The sequence below is a fragment of the Oncorhynchus keta genome, chromosome 1 (assembly GCF_023373465.1).
Source record: "Oncorhynchus keta strain PuntledgeMale-10-30-2019 chromosome 1, Oket_V2, whole genome shotgun sequence".
Taxonomy (NCBI): Eukaryota; Metazoa; Chordata; class Actinopteri; order Salmoniformes; family Salmonidae; genus Oncorhynchus; species Oncorhynchus keta.
The window spans coordinates 83,763,368-83,784,108 of record NC_068421.1 but is presented as its reverse complement, the minus strand read 5'-3'; the positions used below and the strand labels follow the sequence as shown (position 1 = coordinate 83,784,108).

At 43.3% G+C, this 20,741-nt stretch overlaps 1 protein-coding gene across 1 annotated transcript; it reads left to right on the top strand.

Annotated features, from left to right (window-relative positions):
* Nucleotides 1–14: 14 nt before the first annotated feature.
* Nucleotides 15–19,796, top strand: efcab7 (EF-hand calcium binding domain 7). Its single transcript, XM_035786804.2, has 14 exons — nucleotides 15–151; nucleotides 378–523; nucleotides 826–1,037; nucleotides 3,295–3,381; nucleotides 3,542–3,734; nucleotides 5,216–5,337; nucleotides 7,826–7,967; nucleotides 9,667–9,776; nucleotides 10,604–10,764; nucleotides 11,255–11,388; nucleotides 11,675–11,823; nucleotides 12,051–12,260; nucleotides 17,858–17,965; nucleotides 19,199–19,796. Exons 2-14 carry the CDS (start codon nucleotides 379–381, stop codon nucleotides 19,277–19,279), a joined length of 1,854 nt encoding a protein of 617 aa, XP_035642697.1. The 5' UTR covers nucleotides 15–151; nucleotide 378; the 3' UTR covers nucleotides 19,280–19,796.
* Nucleotides 19,797–20,741: the final 945 nt, after the last annotated feature.

Sequence of the window (20,741 nt, the reverse complement as noted above, 5' to 3'; positions counted from 1 at the left end):
CATTATAAGTGAAAATATATGGGAACCTTTCACATTTCTTGTTCCTTCCGATGTCCTTTTCTCAGTGCGTCGCGAAATGTTTGTGTACATAGCAACTAAACTACCGTTATTTCTGGTCCAAACTGTTGGAAGCAGTCCTTTTTTCAACGAGGTAAACATCTTTACATATGAAGTGCGTTTTAGTTGTTGCGTTTTAGTTGTTACTGGTCGACTTGAATTATTACGAACCACCATATTTTTGAGAATCTGGATGCTGCAGTCAGTGCTGAGTTCTCTGTCTGGCTAAGTAAGCCGGTTAGCTGATTTCGATAGATAGATATATAGATAATTAGATAGATAGAAAACTAAACTGTGTGATTGACATATATTTCCGACAGAATGTCTCTACAGGCATCTTCTCAGTCTATCGGGATGCAGAAATGTACTGATGAGGAAACGTTCTACATGCACTGCAGAGCTGCCTACCTGACTGTATTTAGGTCTAGTCTGGCCAGTATCAGCTCCAAACATCAGCTATGCCGTGGTAAGTAAACGTTCTCATCATTAGTCATTCGTTTTAGAATCAGAGAGCAATCATTTGTGTAGCTGCTAGCGTGATACTGGCTGAAGTAGCAATTATCACGTTCACATACAGTCAGTAGCTAAGTAAATAATGCATATCAGTGAATTCTTCCTCCACCACATAATACTGCCTGCTTAGAATGTGAATAGGCAACATCTAGTGGAAGTTACACTCCATTAAATGTTGTAGCTACTGAACAACAAGCCATCATCATTGCCAACTTATGAAAATATGTCAATTCATTATTTTTCTATTTATCTTAGTTCTCCAGCAGGCAGGCAGAAATCCATCCCAGGCAACTCTCAACAAACACTGGACCCCAAGTACCACTAAGCTGAACTTTGATGATTTCTGTGAGATAGTGAAGAATGAGAGGCCGACAGAGGTGCACGAGTTGATGAGAGCCTTCAGAAAGATGGACATTAATGGAGATGGCTATATCTCACACAATGAACTACACATAGTCCTCACTTCAGTAAGTCATTCTACATCATCCAGATATTTCTGAAGTCATTGAGTAAGTCATTGAAGTCATTCTACATCATCCAGATATTTCTAGGTACAGTATAATACATTGAAATGAAAGTGTGATACATTGCAGATATGTACATGAATAGCTCCAACTTATACACCTTTCAAACCAAGATGTTTTCCCGCTAACTTTAGCATCATGCCAACTTTTTTGGCTTTTCTTTGTATCTGAAAGATGTTGCCGGTATCAAAGCATAAACTTGTATTTCCACAAACTGACCTAGTCATGGTTGTGGTAAAGTTCTGCCTACGCCTTAGTGTGAAATGTATCTGTAATGCTGAGGCGGCATTAACATGCACTATGCTAGGCAGCGGCCATTACTACTATCCTCATGGCAGTTCTAAACTTTGCAAGTGTAACAGTATTGCTTCCGTCCTTCTCCTCGGCCATACCTGGGCTCGAACCACATCAACAACTGCCTCCCACGAAGCATTGTTACCTATCGCTCCACAAAAGCCGAAGACCTTGCAAAGCAAGGGAAACAACTACTTCAAGGTCTCAGAGCAAGTGACTTTACCGATTGAAACGCTATTAGCACCTACCCCGCTAACTAGCTAGCCATTTCATACCGTTGACACGCGGCATGTCACCTCACCCATGCCTGCACTGTTTTCTTAACCACAAGTTGATGGATCCATAAAGAATTACTGTGGTAAAAAATATCACCGAATGATGAAAATATGGAAATAAAGTAGGCTGATGCAATTGAAGGCATCAAATTGTTGCTTATACTGAAACTCCCAAAGTCATCGAATTGTTCTAATACATTTGAAGCAACTCACTGGGCAGACTGTGGTTGGACCAATGTAGAATAGACGTTGAATTGACATCTATGCCCAGTGAGAATAGCCTACCTGCGTGTGGTCAACTATTTCAGCACCTTTTTATGCTTCTTTGAGACAAGCCTGGTGACTTATAAGTCAATCAATGTCTGATTTTTGTTACATTTATTTTTCTTCTTCACAGAATCTCAGTTTGGATATTGGTTAGGCTACATTTAGGCAGTGGAAATGTTAAATAAGTTGAGGTGAGTGATGCTCATGATCATCTTCTCTAGTTGGTTCATTCATTAGCACTGAACAGAACATTTTGCCAGCATGTTGTGTAGCTTAACAAGTGGATTATTTTGCTCTTCACTCGCGGCTAAGTAACCTAGGCCTACTCCTGGTCAAAAGCCTGTGACTTGTCTTAATCAGTCAATGTGATTTTGTTTCTCTGAATTGTCGTTTGTATATTTGGTTCATTCTCTGGCTGGGCAAATCAGTGGAGGTGGTATAGCACGTCTATTTGTTTCCTCATCTATCACTGATCAGAAACATTTAGCATGCATTAATGTGGCCTAAATCAAGTGCAGACCTATTATTTTGCTTCATCGCGTATAGGCAACTTCAAAAGCCTGCGGAGGTTGTGAAATATAAACACGACACTCGCGTGCTTTTGAAAACATATAGATTGCTATTATTTTATATGGGTATCATGATGAAGATACTCTCATTGTAAAGTCCTGCGGCTGCTCCTAACAAAGCGGAGGAAGGTTAGGAAAGACATTAAACGTGGATTTAAAAAATCATGGGCTTGCTTTTGGCTCTGTTTTCAAAATATCACTTTATCACTCAAAGCGGTTTCACACTTTGCAGTGATGCAAGTTGTGTGGGAAAAATATTTGGTGTATTTTATTCTGTTTATATTTCATGGTACTCTTAATCTACTCTAAAATATATATGTTGAATGTGAACATCGTGCCTTGTCTGTGAACATAATAACTAATGATTTCATGTGGATGGCCATATAGCCTATAGGCTGCACAGACCAGCAACATCATTAAACTCAAAATATGCTGTTCTATTCTTTTTCAAATATATTGTATTAGTCTTAAAATGTTTCTTAGGACCGAAAACAAATGAATAATGGATTTCTTTGTGATGGTGTATATTCAATGGATTTATTAAAATCGACGTCCACCCACATGGGCTCACGACTACTCCCTCTCCTACAGTTGCCGGCATGTGCACGGGAGATAGAAAAGGCATGTCCCAAAAATAATGTGGTAAAAATGGGACTGAATTAATTGTGTTCTAAAAAACAAGTCTGTCTGTAAAGGGTGTTAGGTCATCACAAGTTACTTACACTGAGATCAAAGGCCCAATTGAGTCAATGGTATGTTGCTCAAAATTGATTATTAACTTTCTTGTTCTTCTAGAGAGGTGAAAAGATGGCTGCCAAGGAGGTGGATGCCATTTTTTCATTAGCTGATACCAACAAAGATGGCAAATTGGACTATGCCGAGGTGAGATTGGGATGAGAGTTTGCTATTTTTACCATACTTTTTCCTTGCCCTTTACTGTAGGCCTACATGTATTACTCTAATTGTACTCTTTAGCGTGCACGTTCATGTATTATACAGCCTTAACATAACAGCACTATATCATTGCCTGCTTTTGTCCCAGTTCTGCAGACTGTTGGAGTCCACGGCAGAGCAGTGTCAGATTGCAGCTCTGGAGAGACTGGAGGCTGATGCCAAGCTGAAGAGGCAGAACTTTGGCAATGAGTTAGACAGCCCTCCAAAGAGCTTAGCGTCCACCGCTGTGACTGTCCCCCAGCCACCTCACAAAACCGAGCCGGACATCACACTGAAGAAAGGTACTACAGATCTCTGGTAGAGGAGTGCTAGCCTAGAACAGTACTATGCATGTTCACACACACACACACACACACACACACACACACACACACACACACACACACACACACACACACACACACACACACACACACGCTCTCTTCTGGAGTAGTGTTAAGGAATAAGTAATAGGTCTGTTATTGATTGATTTTCCTCCCCTGATGACAAATCACCTCATTAAGACACTCCATGGATCATCATCTCCACACCATTACACCAGTTTGTTTGTAGGGAGGGGATTCTAAAGCATTGTGATTTAGGTAATCATATCTTCCATTATGAGGTAGGTAACAGAGGGAGGGTTGGGAGGGGGGGGTGTGTGTGTAACGTCCCCCACTGAGAGACCCAGGGTAGACCTGGGTTCATATACTATTTGAAATAATTTGAAATACTTTAACTGAATGTCATTGAGTTTGCCTGGCATAATGGAACCAATAGAGACATTGCAAAACTGCAGACCCCGCCCATCTGGCGTTCCAGTCAGGCGTACGCGAACGCTAAAAGTATTTGAAAGATTTCAAATAGTATTTGAACCCAGGTCTGAGCTAGGGCCAGGCAGGGTGGGCCAGGGATGGGAAGATGGAGTGGGTTGCTTTAAGTGGTCAGTCTGTGTTCATGTTATTGATTGGGGAGATCCCTCAACTGCTCTCTGAGACCATGAGGGATTAAACAGTCATCTAGGGGAAGGCCTCTCTAACCAGAGCTGCAAAAATAAATGAGTTGTGAGATACTGGCTGGATTATCCATCTATTGATTTATCTGTCCTTTACGTGTTAACACGCTTCTGACACAGTCTGCATGTGACCAAGGCCATGTGAGGCTTTTCTTGTGCTTCAAATGTTTTGACTGGTTATTTGGAGTTGATTTTAAACTGATGTTGTTCGACTAGCTTCTTCTGACTAGAAGTCTTGTTTTTACCCCCACATAAAACAGCTTGGTTAAATTTAAATTTCAACAATACATCATTGTCTCCGTTTTCCTAAACAGTTGTGATTTGGTCCTTTAAAATAGATCCATGTGATTAATACACATTAGATCTTTGACAAATACCTTAATAGTAGAGCCATTCATTTAACTGGTATGTTAAGACGGTATAGCGGATCACATTACTCTGCATCTCTCTTCGATGGTCTGAGAAACAATCAAGCCCTAGATTATTGAATTTATATTTCCTGTTTTTAATTAGCAATGGAGGGAAAGTTGTACAAGATAATGGATTGGAAGGACTGTGATTGCACAATTTGTAATTTAGACACAAATGAACTAACTAACGTGTTTGAACTTGAGATCACGTCTCACATTTTAATGATGGTGCTTGAGTAGCTCATATTTTTCAGGTGTCCTTGGCCCAAGGCTGGGTTTCTGGTGGGTTTCTTCTAGCTGGGTTTATCTGTTTAAGTTACAGATGTGTTTCTCCTGTGTGTGTCTGTATGTCTCTCAGACAGCAGATCGTCGTCCCGGCCCTCCTCAGCTCGCAGTAGACGGTCGTCACTGTCTAACGCCATCACCATGGCAGCCAGCAACACTAAGAGCGTCAAGCTGGCAGAGCCCACATCTATACAGGTACTACAGCCCTGGAACAGTCTGGACTCACATGTACATCGATCACACACTGGGTTATGGTTAACCTGTCTGTTTTCTCTGACCGAAATAATGTGGCTTAATAATTAATTGTCCGAGAGATGGTTGGGACGATGTATATACATACTACCGTTCAAAAGTTTGGGGTCACTTAGAAATGTCTGTGTTTTTGAAAGAGAAGCACATTTTCTGTCCATTAAAATAACATCAAATTGAGTGGTTAGAGCGTTGGACTAGTAACCGGAAGGTTGCAAGTTCAAACCCCCGAGCTGACAAGGTACAAATCTGTCATTCTGCCCCTGTAGTTAACCCACTGTTCCTAGGCCGTCATTGAAAATAAGAATTTGTTCCTAACTGACTTGCCTGGTTAAATAAATGTAAAATAAAATAAAAAAATTGTTAATGTTGTAAATGACTATTGAAGCTGGAAACGGCAGATTTTTAATGGAATATCTACAAAGGTGTAGAGAGGCGCATTATCAATTTGATGTTATTTTCATGGACAAATAATGTGTTTTTCTTTAAAAAAACAAGGACATTTCTAAGTGACCCCAAACTTTTGAACGGTAGTGTAACTGCAGTTAGACCAAGATCGGGGTCTTTTGTCTTTGAGTTCTCCTCCTGAGTTCCTCATTGTGCACCCATTAGGCCTACCCACTCATATCGGAGCAGAGCAAGGATCCACCTTAGGTCCCTTCAGTAACAGCCCTGAAGTCCATTGCTCTGCTCTGGTGTTAGTCCACTAGTAGATATCAGGGCCTGGAGCCAGGCAGCATTGTTGTTGCTATTTTGTTGTCGTTGTGTGATTCCTTTTGGTGGCAAATTTACTCTGGGTCAGTCGATAAGTATAGAGTGTTGGTATTGATCCCATTCTCTTTGTTTGCACTCTTTTTGACTTCACCGTGGCTCGTTTTCTTTACTGCAACAAAACAAAAGAGAGAAAAACAATAGCTGTGCTCCCTGAACCTTCCTGGTCAGAGGAGTGTAATTGGAAAGTGCCAGATGGAGGAGAAGGTTAAACAATGTGTGTCTGGAGATTACCTGCTGGAAGGTCCTCATTGTACAGTATGTTGCTCCAGGCCTGTTCTGGGTTGATCGTTGGGAATGGGTAAGGGTGTCTAGAGCCATGTCTTAGGGAAGGTAAGAATGTGTTTTAAAGGGAGGCAAGAATCCTTGTGGCCCTCAGAGGCCATGTAAATTAGGGCTGGGGCCAGAGTAGAGTGACTGAGTGACAGGGGCCTGTATTGGGCTGAAGCTGATCTCTCTCTGTGGGGGGAATTATTTCAGACCCCTTAAAGTAGTGGACGTGACATGCGCCCGGGGCAGGTGGCCTGATTTGATATTGGGACTTCTATGGTTTGATCTGCTGTATGTTTTACAACCTAACATAAATACTTTGAGGAAATAGCTTTGGTTTTAAGAGCTGACTCTTTTTTTTTCTGTCCAGACACAGTTTGTTTGTTTCTTTAACTTGGTGATTGACAGGTCACCTAAAAAGATGCCATTCCAGACTGTAAGGACCACCAGCAGTTGTGTTTCATTGAATGTGTCTTCTATGGGTTAGGAATGAGAAAGCTTTTATGCTGTACATATCTGCATCTGGGATGGATGTTTGTGCTCTCTTTCAAATTATACAATTTCCCAAATATTAGGCCAACAATGTTGTGTGTTTAAATGTACTTGTCGAATAAAGGTGATTCTGATCACAGTTGTAATAGAGATTTAAAATAATATAATAATATAATAATATATGCCATTTAGCAGACGCTTTTATCCAAAGCGACTTAGTCATGTGTGCATACATTCTACGTATGGGTGGTCCCGGGAATCGAACCCACTACCCTGGCGTTACAAGCGCCATGCTCTACCAACTGAGCTACAGAAGGACCAGAAGGACCACCCATACACCCATAAAAAGCAGGCGGGAACAAAAAATGGAATTCATAAACATTGTTCAATAATCACGTTATGTTTTGGGAGGACAACTATTTAAACTATTTTGTTGAAAAAATATATATATCAAAGCAATGCAATTTTCCAATAATCTGGCCCATTAGATGAGGCCTTTGTTTTCAAGCTGTTGTCTCCATGCTGCCATCTGGTGGTTGTATTTAGTGGTCTACTTGTTGGTGTTGGGTACTGAAGCAAGGTGCGGAAGCATAACATTGTGAATATGCTCTCTGAATTAGCATACTTAATGTGGGGCCATCATGCCCATTTATATCTGTCTGTTTAACGGATTTCCAAGTGAGTTATCATTTATATTTGTGAAAAATTCAACATGATGCATCCCTTTTAATATTTACTTCTCAAGGTGTCGGTTTCCTCTTGTTTTGAAACCACCTGCACTAATGCATTGTTCAAGGATTGTAGGCCATTCTGTGAGCTTTTCATACATTATGTCAGTTAAAAGGCCCACTGGGATATTAAAGCAGTTTTTGATAATAAAAAAACATCTCCCCTTTGCCAGGACTGGCATCACACCTGTATGAAGGGCAGTTTCTTCCTTGAGGAGGATGGAGGCATCACGTCCCTGCAATACCGTCTCACCGTCCCCCAGACAGCCACCGTCTACCTCACCATCAGACCTCTCAACCTTAGCCAGAGACTTGGTAAGTCTACCTCACCATCAGACTCTCAACCTTAGCCAGAGGTAGACTTGGTAAGTCTACCTCACCATCAGACTCTCAACCTTAACCAGAGACTTGGTAAGTCTACCTCACCATCAGACTCTCAACCTTAGCCAGAGACTTGGTAAGTCTACCTCACCATCAGACTCTCAACCTTAGCCAGAGACTTGGTAAGTCTACCTCACCATCAGACTCTCAACCTTAGCCAGAGACTTGGTAAGTCTACCTCACCATCAGACTCTCAACCTTAGCCAGAGACTTGGTAAGTCTACCTCACCATCAGACTCTCAACCTTAGCCAGAGGTAGACTTGGTAAGTCTACCTCACCATCAGACTCTCAACCTTAACCAGAGACTTGGTAAGTCTACCTCACCATCAGACTCTCAACCTTAGCCAGAGACTTGGTAAGTCTACCTCACCATCAGACTCTCAACCTTAGCCAGAGACTTGGTAAGTCTACCTCACCATCAGACTCTCAACCTTAGCCAGAGACTTGGTAAGTCTACCTCACCATCAGAGACTTGGTAAGTCTACCTCACCATCATACTCTCAACTTTAGCCATTAGGCCTATGGACTTTTTTGTTTTTTTAAATCAGTAAAAAATGTGTTGAGCAATAAAATCCCCACTCGTGGTCTTACATTCAACTAGTTTTTGACAGTATGGATCACAATACCATGGAGGAGTTTAGAAGAGAGACACTCCCTCAAACTTGTATTCCATAGGCTAGGATCCACGTGGACCGCTTATTTTTCACTGGCTGTCCACTGGTTGCAAAAAACAAGGATTTATAGGCACCTTAAACTTCCTCAATTCAACCATTATTGTGTTAAAATACACATACGACCACAATCTGTAAGGCCCAAATAGCTATGAGTGAGCAACAGTTTGATTCACATGTTTTATTTCTTTTTTATTTCACCTTTATTTAACTAGGCAAGTCGGTTAAGAACAAATTCTTATTTTCAATGACTGTCTACCCCAGCCAAACCCTAACCTGGACAACGCTGGGCCAATTGTGCGCCACCATATGGGACTCCCAATCACGGCTGGTTGTGATACAGCCTGGAATCGAACTAGGGTCTGTAGTGACACCTCTAGCACTGAGATGCAGTGCCTTAGACTGATGCGCCACTCGGGAGCACCACATCATTGCGCTATGTTGATACTGTATCAATAATAAGTGATATCCAGATCGCCTGTCAGTTACACCACTGCTGTTGTCCATGCCTCCAAGCGTTTATTCAAATTGGATGTATAATCTTTGGATGCCGCCAGCAGTTACACCATTGGAAGACGTAGCTTGGACTGGAGCCTGCAAAAGCCTTAATCCAGCTCTTTTCCCGTGATCTATCAAACACATTCTGTGTGTCATCATAGTGGTCTGTGACTGGTGGTCAGACTCGCTTCGGGTGAACAAACTTAAACTTGAGCCTTTTTTCAATGCTGATTTGAATGTCATTGAGAATAGAAAGGTGTCATAAATATTTTTTTCGCAAACATCCTTTCTGAATTTAAAAGTAATCATAGATATTTTAGCTGGTGACAGATTACAGTTAGTTTTATTGTAATCCGTTACTCCCCAACCCTGACCATCAGACCCCCCCCAATGTTTTGATATTTGCAATTGAGGACCGGAATGTAACCTTTTTGGAATGTAACCTTTTTGTCCTGTTTCTTAGAAAAGCCCTCATCCTGGATGTCGGTGGACACAGCTGTCTTTGTGGTGTCAGGAAAAGACACTAAAGAGGACTCCACTTTGGTGTGTTTCACTGAGTCAAGAGACAAAGAGGTCAGTCCTTAATTATTGTAAATGTCATGCATGATGACCATTTTCAAATGAAACAACCTCCAATTTAGAGAGCGAGAGAGTATATTTGTAGTAGAGGTCTTCATGGGTCCGGGTGGACTCGATTGGATTCGGGTCTGAAATTCTAACTTGTTCCTCTGGTCCGGGACGTGTCCTGTTTGATTATCGACCACGGTTCTGCATAGCATATTTATTTTACTCTAACAAGGTGAATTTATTGACTTCTAGAAGGCCTAGCCAGCTTAACTGATGAACATACTTTTTTTTGTCACTCCGGTCCAATCGAGTCTGGTCGAGACCCAGATCCGTTAGGGTCTAATTGTCCTCCGGCCTGTCCGGGTGCAACTTTTTGGACCTGTGAAAACCTCTAATTTGAATTATAAACTGGTTGGTTTGAGCCCAGAATGCTGATTGGCTGACAGCCATGGTATATTAGACCGTATACCACGGGTATGACAAAATATTTATTTTTTCTGCTCTAATTACATTGGTAACCAGTTTATAATAGCAATAAGGCACCTCAGACATTTGTGGTATATGGTTTATATACCACGGCTAAAGGCTGTGTCCAGGCACAGCCCTTAGTGATGCGTCGTGCCTAAAAACAGCCCGTAGCCGTGGTATATTGGCCATATATCACACCCCCTCATGCCTATTGATTGCTTAAGTATAGTATGAGAATAGCCTTTCAAACTGTCTCTTTCAAATGTTTACTGGCCTCTAGTGGCCAGCTGTGATACCGTTCATCTCCAGTGATTGTGTACAAAACTTAAATTGAAAAACCTAACAAACATTGTTCCTGAAAACAGAAGTGTTGCTGGAAGGGGGAGCTGAGTGCTGGTACCTACTGCCTCCTTCCCTTCACCACGAGCTGTAGGCTGAGGAAGAGGACCAGGAAGAGTGTGTCTAAACCTGTCACGCTGGTCAACAGGACTGACACGGGGGAGCTGGACCTCACTAGGGACTTCAGGTGAGTTATACACCCCTAACTGTTATACACCTGCTAGAAATGATGAGGAGTAATATTATACAGTATTAATACCAGTATCACTATATTTTTTCCATTGCAAAATTAAAACACTCGAAGCAGACCAAACTCTTTGGTCCTTCAAAAACTTGCTGTATGTAAAGTATTGTGTGCTATAGGTTAGAAAATAAATACATTTGACTCTGGAAGACAACATAATGATGTTTGTTTCCAACATTAGGGCCGCTTCATGTTTTGTTTCCTAGCCACGATACTAATAAGTATAGCAGTACTGGTATCGTCCTGGCCCTAGTAGTTGCCCTGTACAATGTGAACCTTAAACTCATTATCAGAGGCAAAATATTTATATTATTGTGAAAGGTGCCAGATGTTGTGTATTAATGTCCACAGTACATATCAAATGTGCCGCTCTATATCTATGAAGAGGATTCAGACAGGAGCTGACCTGGACAATGCTTCCTTCCTAACACAGGGGGGCGCTGTCTGATATCTTTGAGGTGATAGACCTGGATGGGAACGGCCTCCTCAGTCTGGAGGAGTACAACTTCTTTGAGCTCAGGACCAGTGGAGAGAACTGTGATGAGGAAGCATGGGCTGTCTGCAAAGGTGAAATATACCTGATCTATACAAATGGATAATATAGTAGACTGCTATCGTATGCCACCAGGTCATGTGTTGTTCCAGCTTCGTGCTGATCGTGTTTTCTTTAATCAATGCTTTGGCTAGAGTCAAACCAGGCTGTTTTGAAAATGAAATGATTATTGTTTAGATTAAGTCTGATGGCAGTTTGACTCGGCCTTAAAGAACACACTACCTGTCCGGTGTATTAGTTGAATTTGGTTCAATTGATTCTTCAAGTGGTTCATGACTCCTCTATGTGACTCCCTCCCAGAGAACTTTGACACCCGGAAGAACCAGCTCAGTCGTCAGGGCTTCATGGAGCTCAACCTGATGGAGGCCAGCGAGAGGGGGGGAGACCCCACAGACCTCTGGGTAACGCTGGAGGCCATGGGCTACAACCGCAATCTGGAGATGGTGGAGGTGGGTCCTAGTGCTAGACACACACACGCACAAACACACACACACACTGATCCTTTGTGTGTATTAGCTGCTGGTAGTAGCAGCACACAGAGCAGTAGCACTCAGCAGTACCATAGCACATCAAATATCAGACTAATACATACATCCATTGAATCATCACAAATTGGCTAACAATATTGTCTAACAAGTGCGGTATAAATAAATCCATCCTTCTCATCCTTCCCTAGGCATGTCCGTTCCTGATAGATGTTTACTGTGAGGAGGGTCAGTGTACTCTGCAGCCGGTCAGTCTGGAGTCAGGCCACAGGATCCTGAACACAGCCCTGCAGAGGTCCATCACGGCCAGGTCAGAGGTCAAAACCCTCAGGGGTCAGGAGAACATCCTGGTCTACACCTACAGAGGAGAACATAGGATCTCCACCGTCATCGCCAACAAGGTGAAGGACTAGAATAAATACTATTGGATTTTTTTGCATTGTGTTTGAGGTTTTATTGAACCAACAAGATGATCAGCTACTAGAGGGGATGTTCTGTATTTACTCTGATGATTGTGGGGCTCTATGGGGTGGCAGGTTGCCTAGTGGTTAGAGTGTTGGGCCAGTAACTGAAAGGTTGCAAGATCGAATCCCTGAGCTGACAAGGTAAAAATCTGGCGTTCTGCCACTGAACAAGGCAGTTAACCCACTGTTCCTAGGCCGTCATTAAAAATAAGAATTTGTTCTTGCCTAGTTAAATAAAGGTAAAATAAATTGTGATTCCTTCATATTTTTGATACACACTAGCCTGTTGAAGAAAAAAACATGAAGGTATCTTCATTTATCTGATCCGCTTTCAACCAAGTCTGTTTTTACATATTTCTGTATGTAAATTTGACCTGTAGGGAATTCTTTACAAGCCTACTACACCGGCTCTGACAGTCGTCGGTGTGGCAAGGCTTGCGAACTATTACGGACTACTAAGGGAAACCAGGCCGCGAGCTGCTCAGTGACGTGAGCCAACCAGACAGGCTAAATGCCTTTTATGCACTATATCTCTTGACACAATGATGAAAATAATCATGGCCTCTAAAACTTCAAGCTGCATACTGGACCCTATTCCAACTAAACTACTGAAAGAGCTGCTTCCTGAGCTTGGCCCTAATATGTTGAACATAATAAACGGCTCTCTATCCACCTGATGTGTACCAAACTCACTAAAAGTGGCAGTAATAAAGCCTCTCTTGAAAAAGCCAAACCTTGACCCAGAAAATATTTAAAAATATCGGCCTATATCGAATCTTCCATTCCTCTCAAAAATGTTAGAAAAAGCTGTTGCACAGCAACTCACTGCCTTCCTGAAGACAAACAATGTATACAAAATGCTTCAGTCTGGTTTTAGACCCCATCATAGCACTGAGACTGCACTTGTGAAGGTGGTAAATTACCTTTTAATAGCATCAGACCGAGGCTCTGCATCTGTCCTCGTGCTCCTAGACCTTAGTGCTGCTTTTGATACCATCGATCACCACATTCTTTTGGAGAGATTGGAAACCCAAATGGGTCTACACGGACAAGTTCTGGCCTGGTTTAGATCTTATCTGTCAGAAAGATATCAGTTGGTCTCTGTGAATGGTTTGTCCTCTGACAAATCAACTGTCAATTTCGGTGTTCCTCAAGGTTCCATTTTAGGACCACTATTGTTTTCACTATATATTTTACCTCTTGGGGGATGTCATTCGAAAACAATGTTAACTTTCACTGCTGTGCGGATGACACACAGCTGTACATTTCAATGAAACATGGTGAAGCCCCAAAATTGCCCTCACTAGAAGCCTGTGTTTCAGACATAAGGAAGTGGATGGCAGCAAACTTTCTACTTTTAAACTCGGACAAAACAGAGATGCTTGTTCTAGGTCCCAAGAAACAAAGAGATCTTCTGTTGAATCTGACAATTAATCTTGATGGTTGTACAATCGTCTCAAATAAAACTGAAGGACCTCGGTGTTACTCTGGACCCTGATCTCTCTTTTGACGAACATATCAAGACTGTTTCAAGGACAGCTTTTTTCCATCCACGCAACATTGCAAAAATCAGAAACTTTCTGTCCAAAAATGATGCAGAAAAATTAATCCATGCTTTTGTTACTTCTAGGTTAGACTACTGCAATGCTCTATTTTCCGGCTACCCGGATAACGCACTAAATCAACTTCAGTTAGTGCTAAATGCGGCTGCAAGAATCCTGACTGGAACCAAAAAATGTGATCATATTACTCCAGTGCTAGCCTCCCTACACTGGCTTCCTGTTAAGGCAAGGGCTGATTTCAAGGTTTTACGGCTAACCTACAAAGCATTACATGGGCTTGATCCTACCTATCTTTCTGATACCTACACGTACGCTACGGTCACAAGACGCAGGCCTCCTAATTGTCCCTAGAATTTCTAAGCAAACAGCTGGAGGCAAGGCTTTCTCCTATAGAGCTCCATTTTTATGGAATGCTCTGCCTACCCATGTGAGAGACGCAGACTCGGTCTCAACCTTTAAGTCTTTACTGAAGACTCATCTCTTCAGTGGGTCATATGATTGAGTGTAGTCTGGCCCAGGAGTCTGAAGGTGAACGGAAAGGCTCTGGAGCAACGAACCGCCCTTGCTGCCTGGCCGGTTCCCTTCTTTCCACTGGGATTCTCTGCCTCTAACCCTATTACAGGGGCTGAGTCACTGGCTTACTGGTGCTCTTTCATGCTGTCCCTAGGAGGGGTGCGTCACTTGAGTGGGTTGAGTCACTGACGTGATCTTCCTGTCTGGGTTGGCACCCCCCCCCTTGGGTTGTGTTGTGGCGGAGATCTTTGTGGGCTATACTCGGCCTTGTCTCAGGATGGTAAGTTTGTGGTTGAAGATATCCCTCTAGTGGTGTAGGGGCTGTGCTTTGGCAAAGTGGGTGGGGTTATATCCTTCCTGTTGGGCCCTGTCTGGGGGTATCATTGAATGGGGCCACAGTGTCTCCTGACCACTTCTGTCTCCAGTATTTATGCTGCAGTAGTTTGTGTCGGGGGGCTAGGGTCAGTTTGTTATATCTGGAGTACTTCTCCTGTTTTATCCGGTGTCCTGTGTGAATTTAAGTATGCTCTCTCTAATTCTCTCTTTCTCTCGGAGGACCTGAGCCCTAGGACCATGCCTCAGGACTACCTGGCATGATGACTCCTTGTTGTCCCCAGTCCACCTGGCTGTGCTGCTGCTCCAGTTTCAACAGTTCTGCATGCGGCTATGGAATCCTGACCTGTTCACCGGACGTACTACCTGTCCCAGACCTGCTGTTTTCAACTCTCTAGACACAACAGGAGTGGTAGAGATACTCTTAATGATCGGCTATGAAAAGCCAACTGACATTTACTCCTGAGATGTTGACTTGCTGCACCCTCGATAACTACTGTGATTATTATTATTTGACCATGCTGGTCATTTATGAACATTTTAACAACTTGGCCATGTTCTGTTATAATCTCCACCCGGCACAGCCAGAAGAGGACTGGCCACCCCTCATAGCCTGGTTCCTCTCTAGGTTTCTTCCTAGGTTTTGGCCTTTCTAGGGAGTTTTTCCTAGCCATCGTGCTTCTACACCTGCATTGCTTGCTGTTTGGGGTTTTAGGCTGGGTTTCTGTACAGCACTTTGAGATATCAGCTGATGTACGAAGGGCTATATAAATACATTTGATTTGATTTATGCTTGCTTCGAGGCAAGCATCACTGACACATGCATGAGAGCACCAGCTGTTCCGGACGACTGTGTTATCACGCTCTCCATAGCCGATGTGAGGAAGACCTTTAAACAGGTCGACATTCACAAGGCCACGGGGCCAGACGGATTACCAGGACGTGTACTCAGAGCATGCGCGGACCAACTAGCAAGTGTCTTCACTGACACTTTCAACCTGTCCCTGAACGAGTCTGTAATACCTAGATGTTTTAAGCAGACCACCATAGTCCCTGTGCCCAAGAAAGTGAAGGTAACCTGCCTAAATGTCTACCGCCCCGTAGCACTCACGTTGGTAGCCATGAAGTCCTTTGAAAGACTGGTCATGGCTCACATCAACATCATCATCCCGGAAATCCAAGGCCCACTCCAATTTGCATACCGCCACAACAGTTCCACAGATGACGCAATCTCAATCGCACTCCACACTGCACTTTGGACAAATGGAACACCTATGTGAGAATGTTGTTCATTGACTACAGCTCAGCGTTCAACACCATAGTGCCCTCAAAGCTCATCACTAAGCTAAGGACCCTGGGACTAAACACCACCCTCTGAAACTGGATCCTGGACTTCCTGACGGGCCGTCTCCAGACGGTAAGGGTAGGCAACAACATATCTGCCACGCTAATCTTCAACACGGGGGCCCCTCAGGGGTGTGTGCTTAGTCCCCTCCTGTACTCCCTGTTCAGCTACGACTGCTTGGCCAAGCACAACTCCAACACCATTAAGTTTACTGACGACACAATGGTGGTAGGCCTGATCACCGACAACAATGAGACAGCCTATAGGGAAGAGGTCAGAGACCTGGCAGTGTGGTGTCAGGACAACAACCTCTCCCTCAATGTGAGCAAGACAAAGGAGGTGATCGTGGACTACAGTAAAAGGAGGGCCGAACCCCCCCCCATTCACATCGACAGAGCTGTAGTGGAAAGGATCGAGGGTTTACACATCACCAACAAACTATCATGGTCCAAACACACCCAGACAGTCGTGAAGAGGGCACTGCAATGCCTTTTCCCCCCCAGGAGACTGAAAAGATTTTGCATGGGTCTCCATATCCTCAAAAAGTTATGCAGCTGCACCATTGAGAGCATCTTGACCAGTTGCATCACCGCCTGGTATAGCAACTTCTCGGAATCCAACCGTAAAGCGCTACAGAAGGTAGTGCATACGTCCCAGTACATCACATCCATCCAGGACCTAGATATGGTGGTGTCAGAGGAAGGTCCAAAGAATTGTCTGACTCCAGTTACCCAAGTCATAGACTTCTCTCTGCTACCGCACGGCAAGTGGTACCGGAGTGCCAAGTCTAGGTCCAAAAGGCCCATATCCCCAAGCCATAAGACTGCTGAACAATTAAATAAATGCCCGTCCCCTTTGTTTTTACACTGCTGCTACATGCTGTTTATTATCTACGCATAGTCACTTTACCCCTACCTACATGTACAAATGACCTGTACCCCAGCACATTGACTCGGCACCGGTACCCCCTGTATATAGCCTCGTTATTGTTATTTTACTGTGTTACTTAAAAAAAATAAAAAAAGTTTTACTTTAGTTTATTTAGTAAATATTTTCTGAACTGCATTGTTGGTTAAGGGCTTGTAAGTAAGCATTTCATGCTAAGGTCTGCTGCGCCTGTTGTATTTGGCGCATGTAACAAATAACATTTGATTTGAGAAATGTGTGTACATTAGACCTCCAACGTCATACATTGCTGCTAGTCTAGAACTGTTGAGGAGTGAGTCCATTATCACATAATGCTGTAATTGATATGCAGCTTACACCTCAATTCACATGGCAACAGGATCCACACTGTGAGCATTTATGGTCACACATAGTGGGCAGAATAGTTTGTGTGGAGCATTAAGATCATCAGAGTGCTGCATTTTCTTTTTGATTTAGTACTGTTTTTCTCCATGTACCTGGTAATACTATACTGTAGGAGGTATGTGTTATACTTTTTCAAATTAGCTTAGTAGTGAAAGCAGCCAGCAGTGAAGGGTCTGGGTGGAGGGTTTAGTAAGGAAATACTGTAGCAAGCTTGGTATCACAACTCGTAAAGGAAATGTAGCAATCCATATGCATGGTTAAATGAACTTGTTTGAATTGTCCACCTACTTAGGCTACCACCAGCCCATTTCCCCAGACCCTGGGCCATCATGTTAACCTGGTTAAACCAGACTAAACGCTGCACTCGCAATGGGCTAAAGACTCAGTCTGGCTTGACCAGGCTACCATGACATTACCTATTGTTCTTTATGTAACAGTTAATGTAAAATCTCCCCTCTATACTATTGCAGACCAACCAGAAGGTGACGGTGCACGTGAACAACGAGCAGAGTAAGAACTGCAGCAGCAGCAGAGGGATGAGTGTGTTCGCTGTGGAGGTCCCTGCTAGAACCAAGATGGTGAGATACTGTACTCACAGAACACACTGTCCCATAGGACAGAGGTTGAGCTGTCTCCTATTCTTTCTTCTGCTTGATTCAGCAAAATGTTAGTTTATCATTATTTTTAGGCTTCATAGTTTGTGGGATGTACACTACATGACCAAAAGTATGTGGACACCTACTCGTTTAACATCTCATTGCAAAATCATGGGCATTAATATGGAGTTGGTCCCACCTTTGCTGCAATAGCAGCCTCCGTTCTTCTGGGAAGGCTTTCCACTAGTTGTTGGAGCATTAGTGAGGTCGGGCACGGATGTTGGGCAATTAGGCCTGGCTCGCATTCGGCGTTCCAATTCATCCCAAAGGTGTTCGATGGGGTTGAGGTCAGGGCTCTGTGCAGGCCAGGCAAGTTCTTCCACACCGATCTCGATAAACCACTTCTGTATGGACCTCGCTTTGTGCACGTGGGCATTGTCATGCTGAAACAGGAAATGGCCTTCCTCAAACTGTTGCCACAAGGCTGGAAGCACAGAATCGTCTAGAATATAATTGTATGCTGTAGCATTAAGACTTCCCTTTACTGGAACTAAGGGGCCTAGCCCGAACCATGAAAAACAGCCCCTGACCATTATTCCTCCTCCACCAAACTTTACAGTTGGCACTACGCATTCGGGCAGATTTGTCTGTCAGACTGCCAGATGATGACGCGTGAATCATTTATCCAGAAAACGCGTTTCCACTTCTCCAGAGTCCAATAGTGGCGAGCTTTACACCACTCCAGCCGACGCTTGGCATTGCGCACGGTGATCTTAGGCTTGTGTACGGCTGCTTGGCCACGGATACCCATTTCATGAAGCCTAGACGTTTACACTTCACAATAACAGTACTTACAGTTGACTGGGGCAGCTCACAGGCATGGCACAGGCATGGCTGTGTGCTCGATTTTATACACCTGTCAGCAACGGGTGTGGCTGAAATAGCCGAATCCCCTAATTTGAATGGGTGTCCACATACATTTGTGTATATATAGTGTATGTTAAATAGACAGATTTGACCTCCATTGAGCACTTAATGCTCTATTTCTCCTGTTGTGTAACATATGTTGATGGGTGTAAAGGAGAGATCAACCACACTTGCTCTCTCTTAAGAGGAAACAGGAGCAACACGTTACTTCAAGAAGCATTCACGTTTCTCAATGGGGCAAGTGTAATAATGTTTTTCACTTGAAATGGTCTTTGTCATGTCTCTCAGGTGTGCCAGCATGTCCTGCCCATCAACGAGCACCAGGAGTGGACCTACAGCTGTGTGGAGAGCATTATACCATGCCAGTGAAACAGTGATAAGACAGCAACCCTAATATTACCATGGTACTTTATAAAACATACTAATAGAAAAGGGACAGTGGGCCAACAGCTATTTATAGCCAACGGGAAACTGAATTAATGAATAATATTATATGTATGTAACATGTGCCTTTGTGATAGTGGTGTGTAGTTGTGTTTTTCCATGGAATTGTATGAAATTATGTTGATTTTGAAAAATCTTTAATGGAAATGGAACTATAATAGAGATACTGTAGATAATGATACTGAACTAATATTTGCACTGATTTATAATATTTTTAACACTCAATTTATTGTACTGTGACTCCTATAATAATGTGTATAATTTTGCAATAGTACATCGTTTTATCACATGCCTTTATATACGAATATGATGTGCATTGTAACGTGTTTTAACAAGTGTGCTCAAGTGTCATATTTACAAACAATATGGTATATAACATTATTACATTATTACGTATGTCTGTCAAAACTAAAAAAATAAATCTCAAATTTAAAATAATGGATTAACTTGTAGACATTGTGAGATGCCTATTCACCACACTGCTCTGGAGCCTTGTTCACCACACTGCTCTGGAGCCTTGTTCACCACACTGCTCTGGAGCTTTGTTCACCACACTGCTCTGGAGCCTTGTTCACCACACTGCTCTGGAGACTTGTTCACCACACTGCTCTGGAGACTTGTTCACCACACTGCTATGGAGCCTTGTTCACCACACTGCTCTGGAGACTTGTTCACCACACTGCTCTGGAGACTTGTTCACCACACTGCTATGGAGACTTGTTCACCACACTGCTCTGGAGCCTTGTTCACCACACTGCTCTGGAGACTTGTTCACCACACTGCTCTGGAGACTTGTTCACCACACTGCTCTGGAGCCTTGTTCACCACACTGCTCTGGAGACTTGTTCACCACACTGCTCTGGAGACTTGTTCACCACACTGCTCTGGAGACTTGTTCACCACACTGCTCTGGAGCCTTGTTCACCACACTGCTCTGGAGACTTGTTCTTGCACCATTTTCACACTACTGAGCACTGGCCTGGTTACACATCCACCATAGCTGCTGGAACCATGTTTCAAAGAATAATGTGAAAAGAAAATAGCACAGAACGGTTCAGGTTGTCTTGATAGTGCAACAAGGGTGTGAGAGCCCTGTGAGAGTTGCCTGGCAGTCAGACACGCCTGTATGCTCTCCCCTTAGGCCTCAACGTTTGACACTGCTGATCAGAGTTGTACTGCACTGGCCTAGTTGCTGTAATCATGCTGGAAAGGCCAGCACGGTACAGTTCAGGTTTGGATGATAATTTGACACGGGTGGCTGCGAGAGCCCTGCTGCTGCCTGGCCTGCCTAGCAGTCGGCTACATTCCTGTGCTCCTCACTGAGGCCTGCACTTTATTCTCCTTTAGCGCTGAGCACAGTCTTCTTGACCTCCTATTAATAGCTTGC

What these genes read in the sequence shown, in the direction of transcription:
- efcab7 (XM_035786804.2), top strand. Translation starts at nt 379, where the DNA reads ATGTCTCTACAGGCATCTTCTCAGTCTATCGGGATGCAGAAATGTACT. An exon ending in CTGAGTCAAGAGACAAAGAG is followed by an intron (nt 9,777 to 10,603) that starts GTCAGTCCTTAA and finishes TCCTGAAAACAG; the next exon opens with AAGTGTTGCTGGAAGGGGGA. An exon ending in TCCCTGCTAGAACCAAGATG is followed by an intron (nt 17,966 to 19,198) that starts GTGAGATACTGT and finishes CATGTCTCTCAG; the next exon opens with GTGTGCCAGCATGTCCTGCC.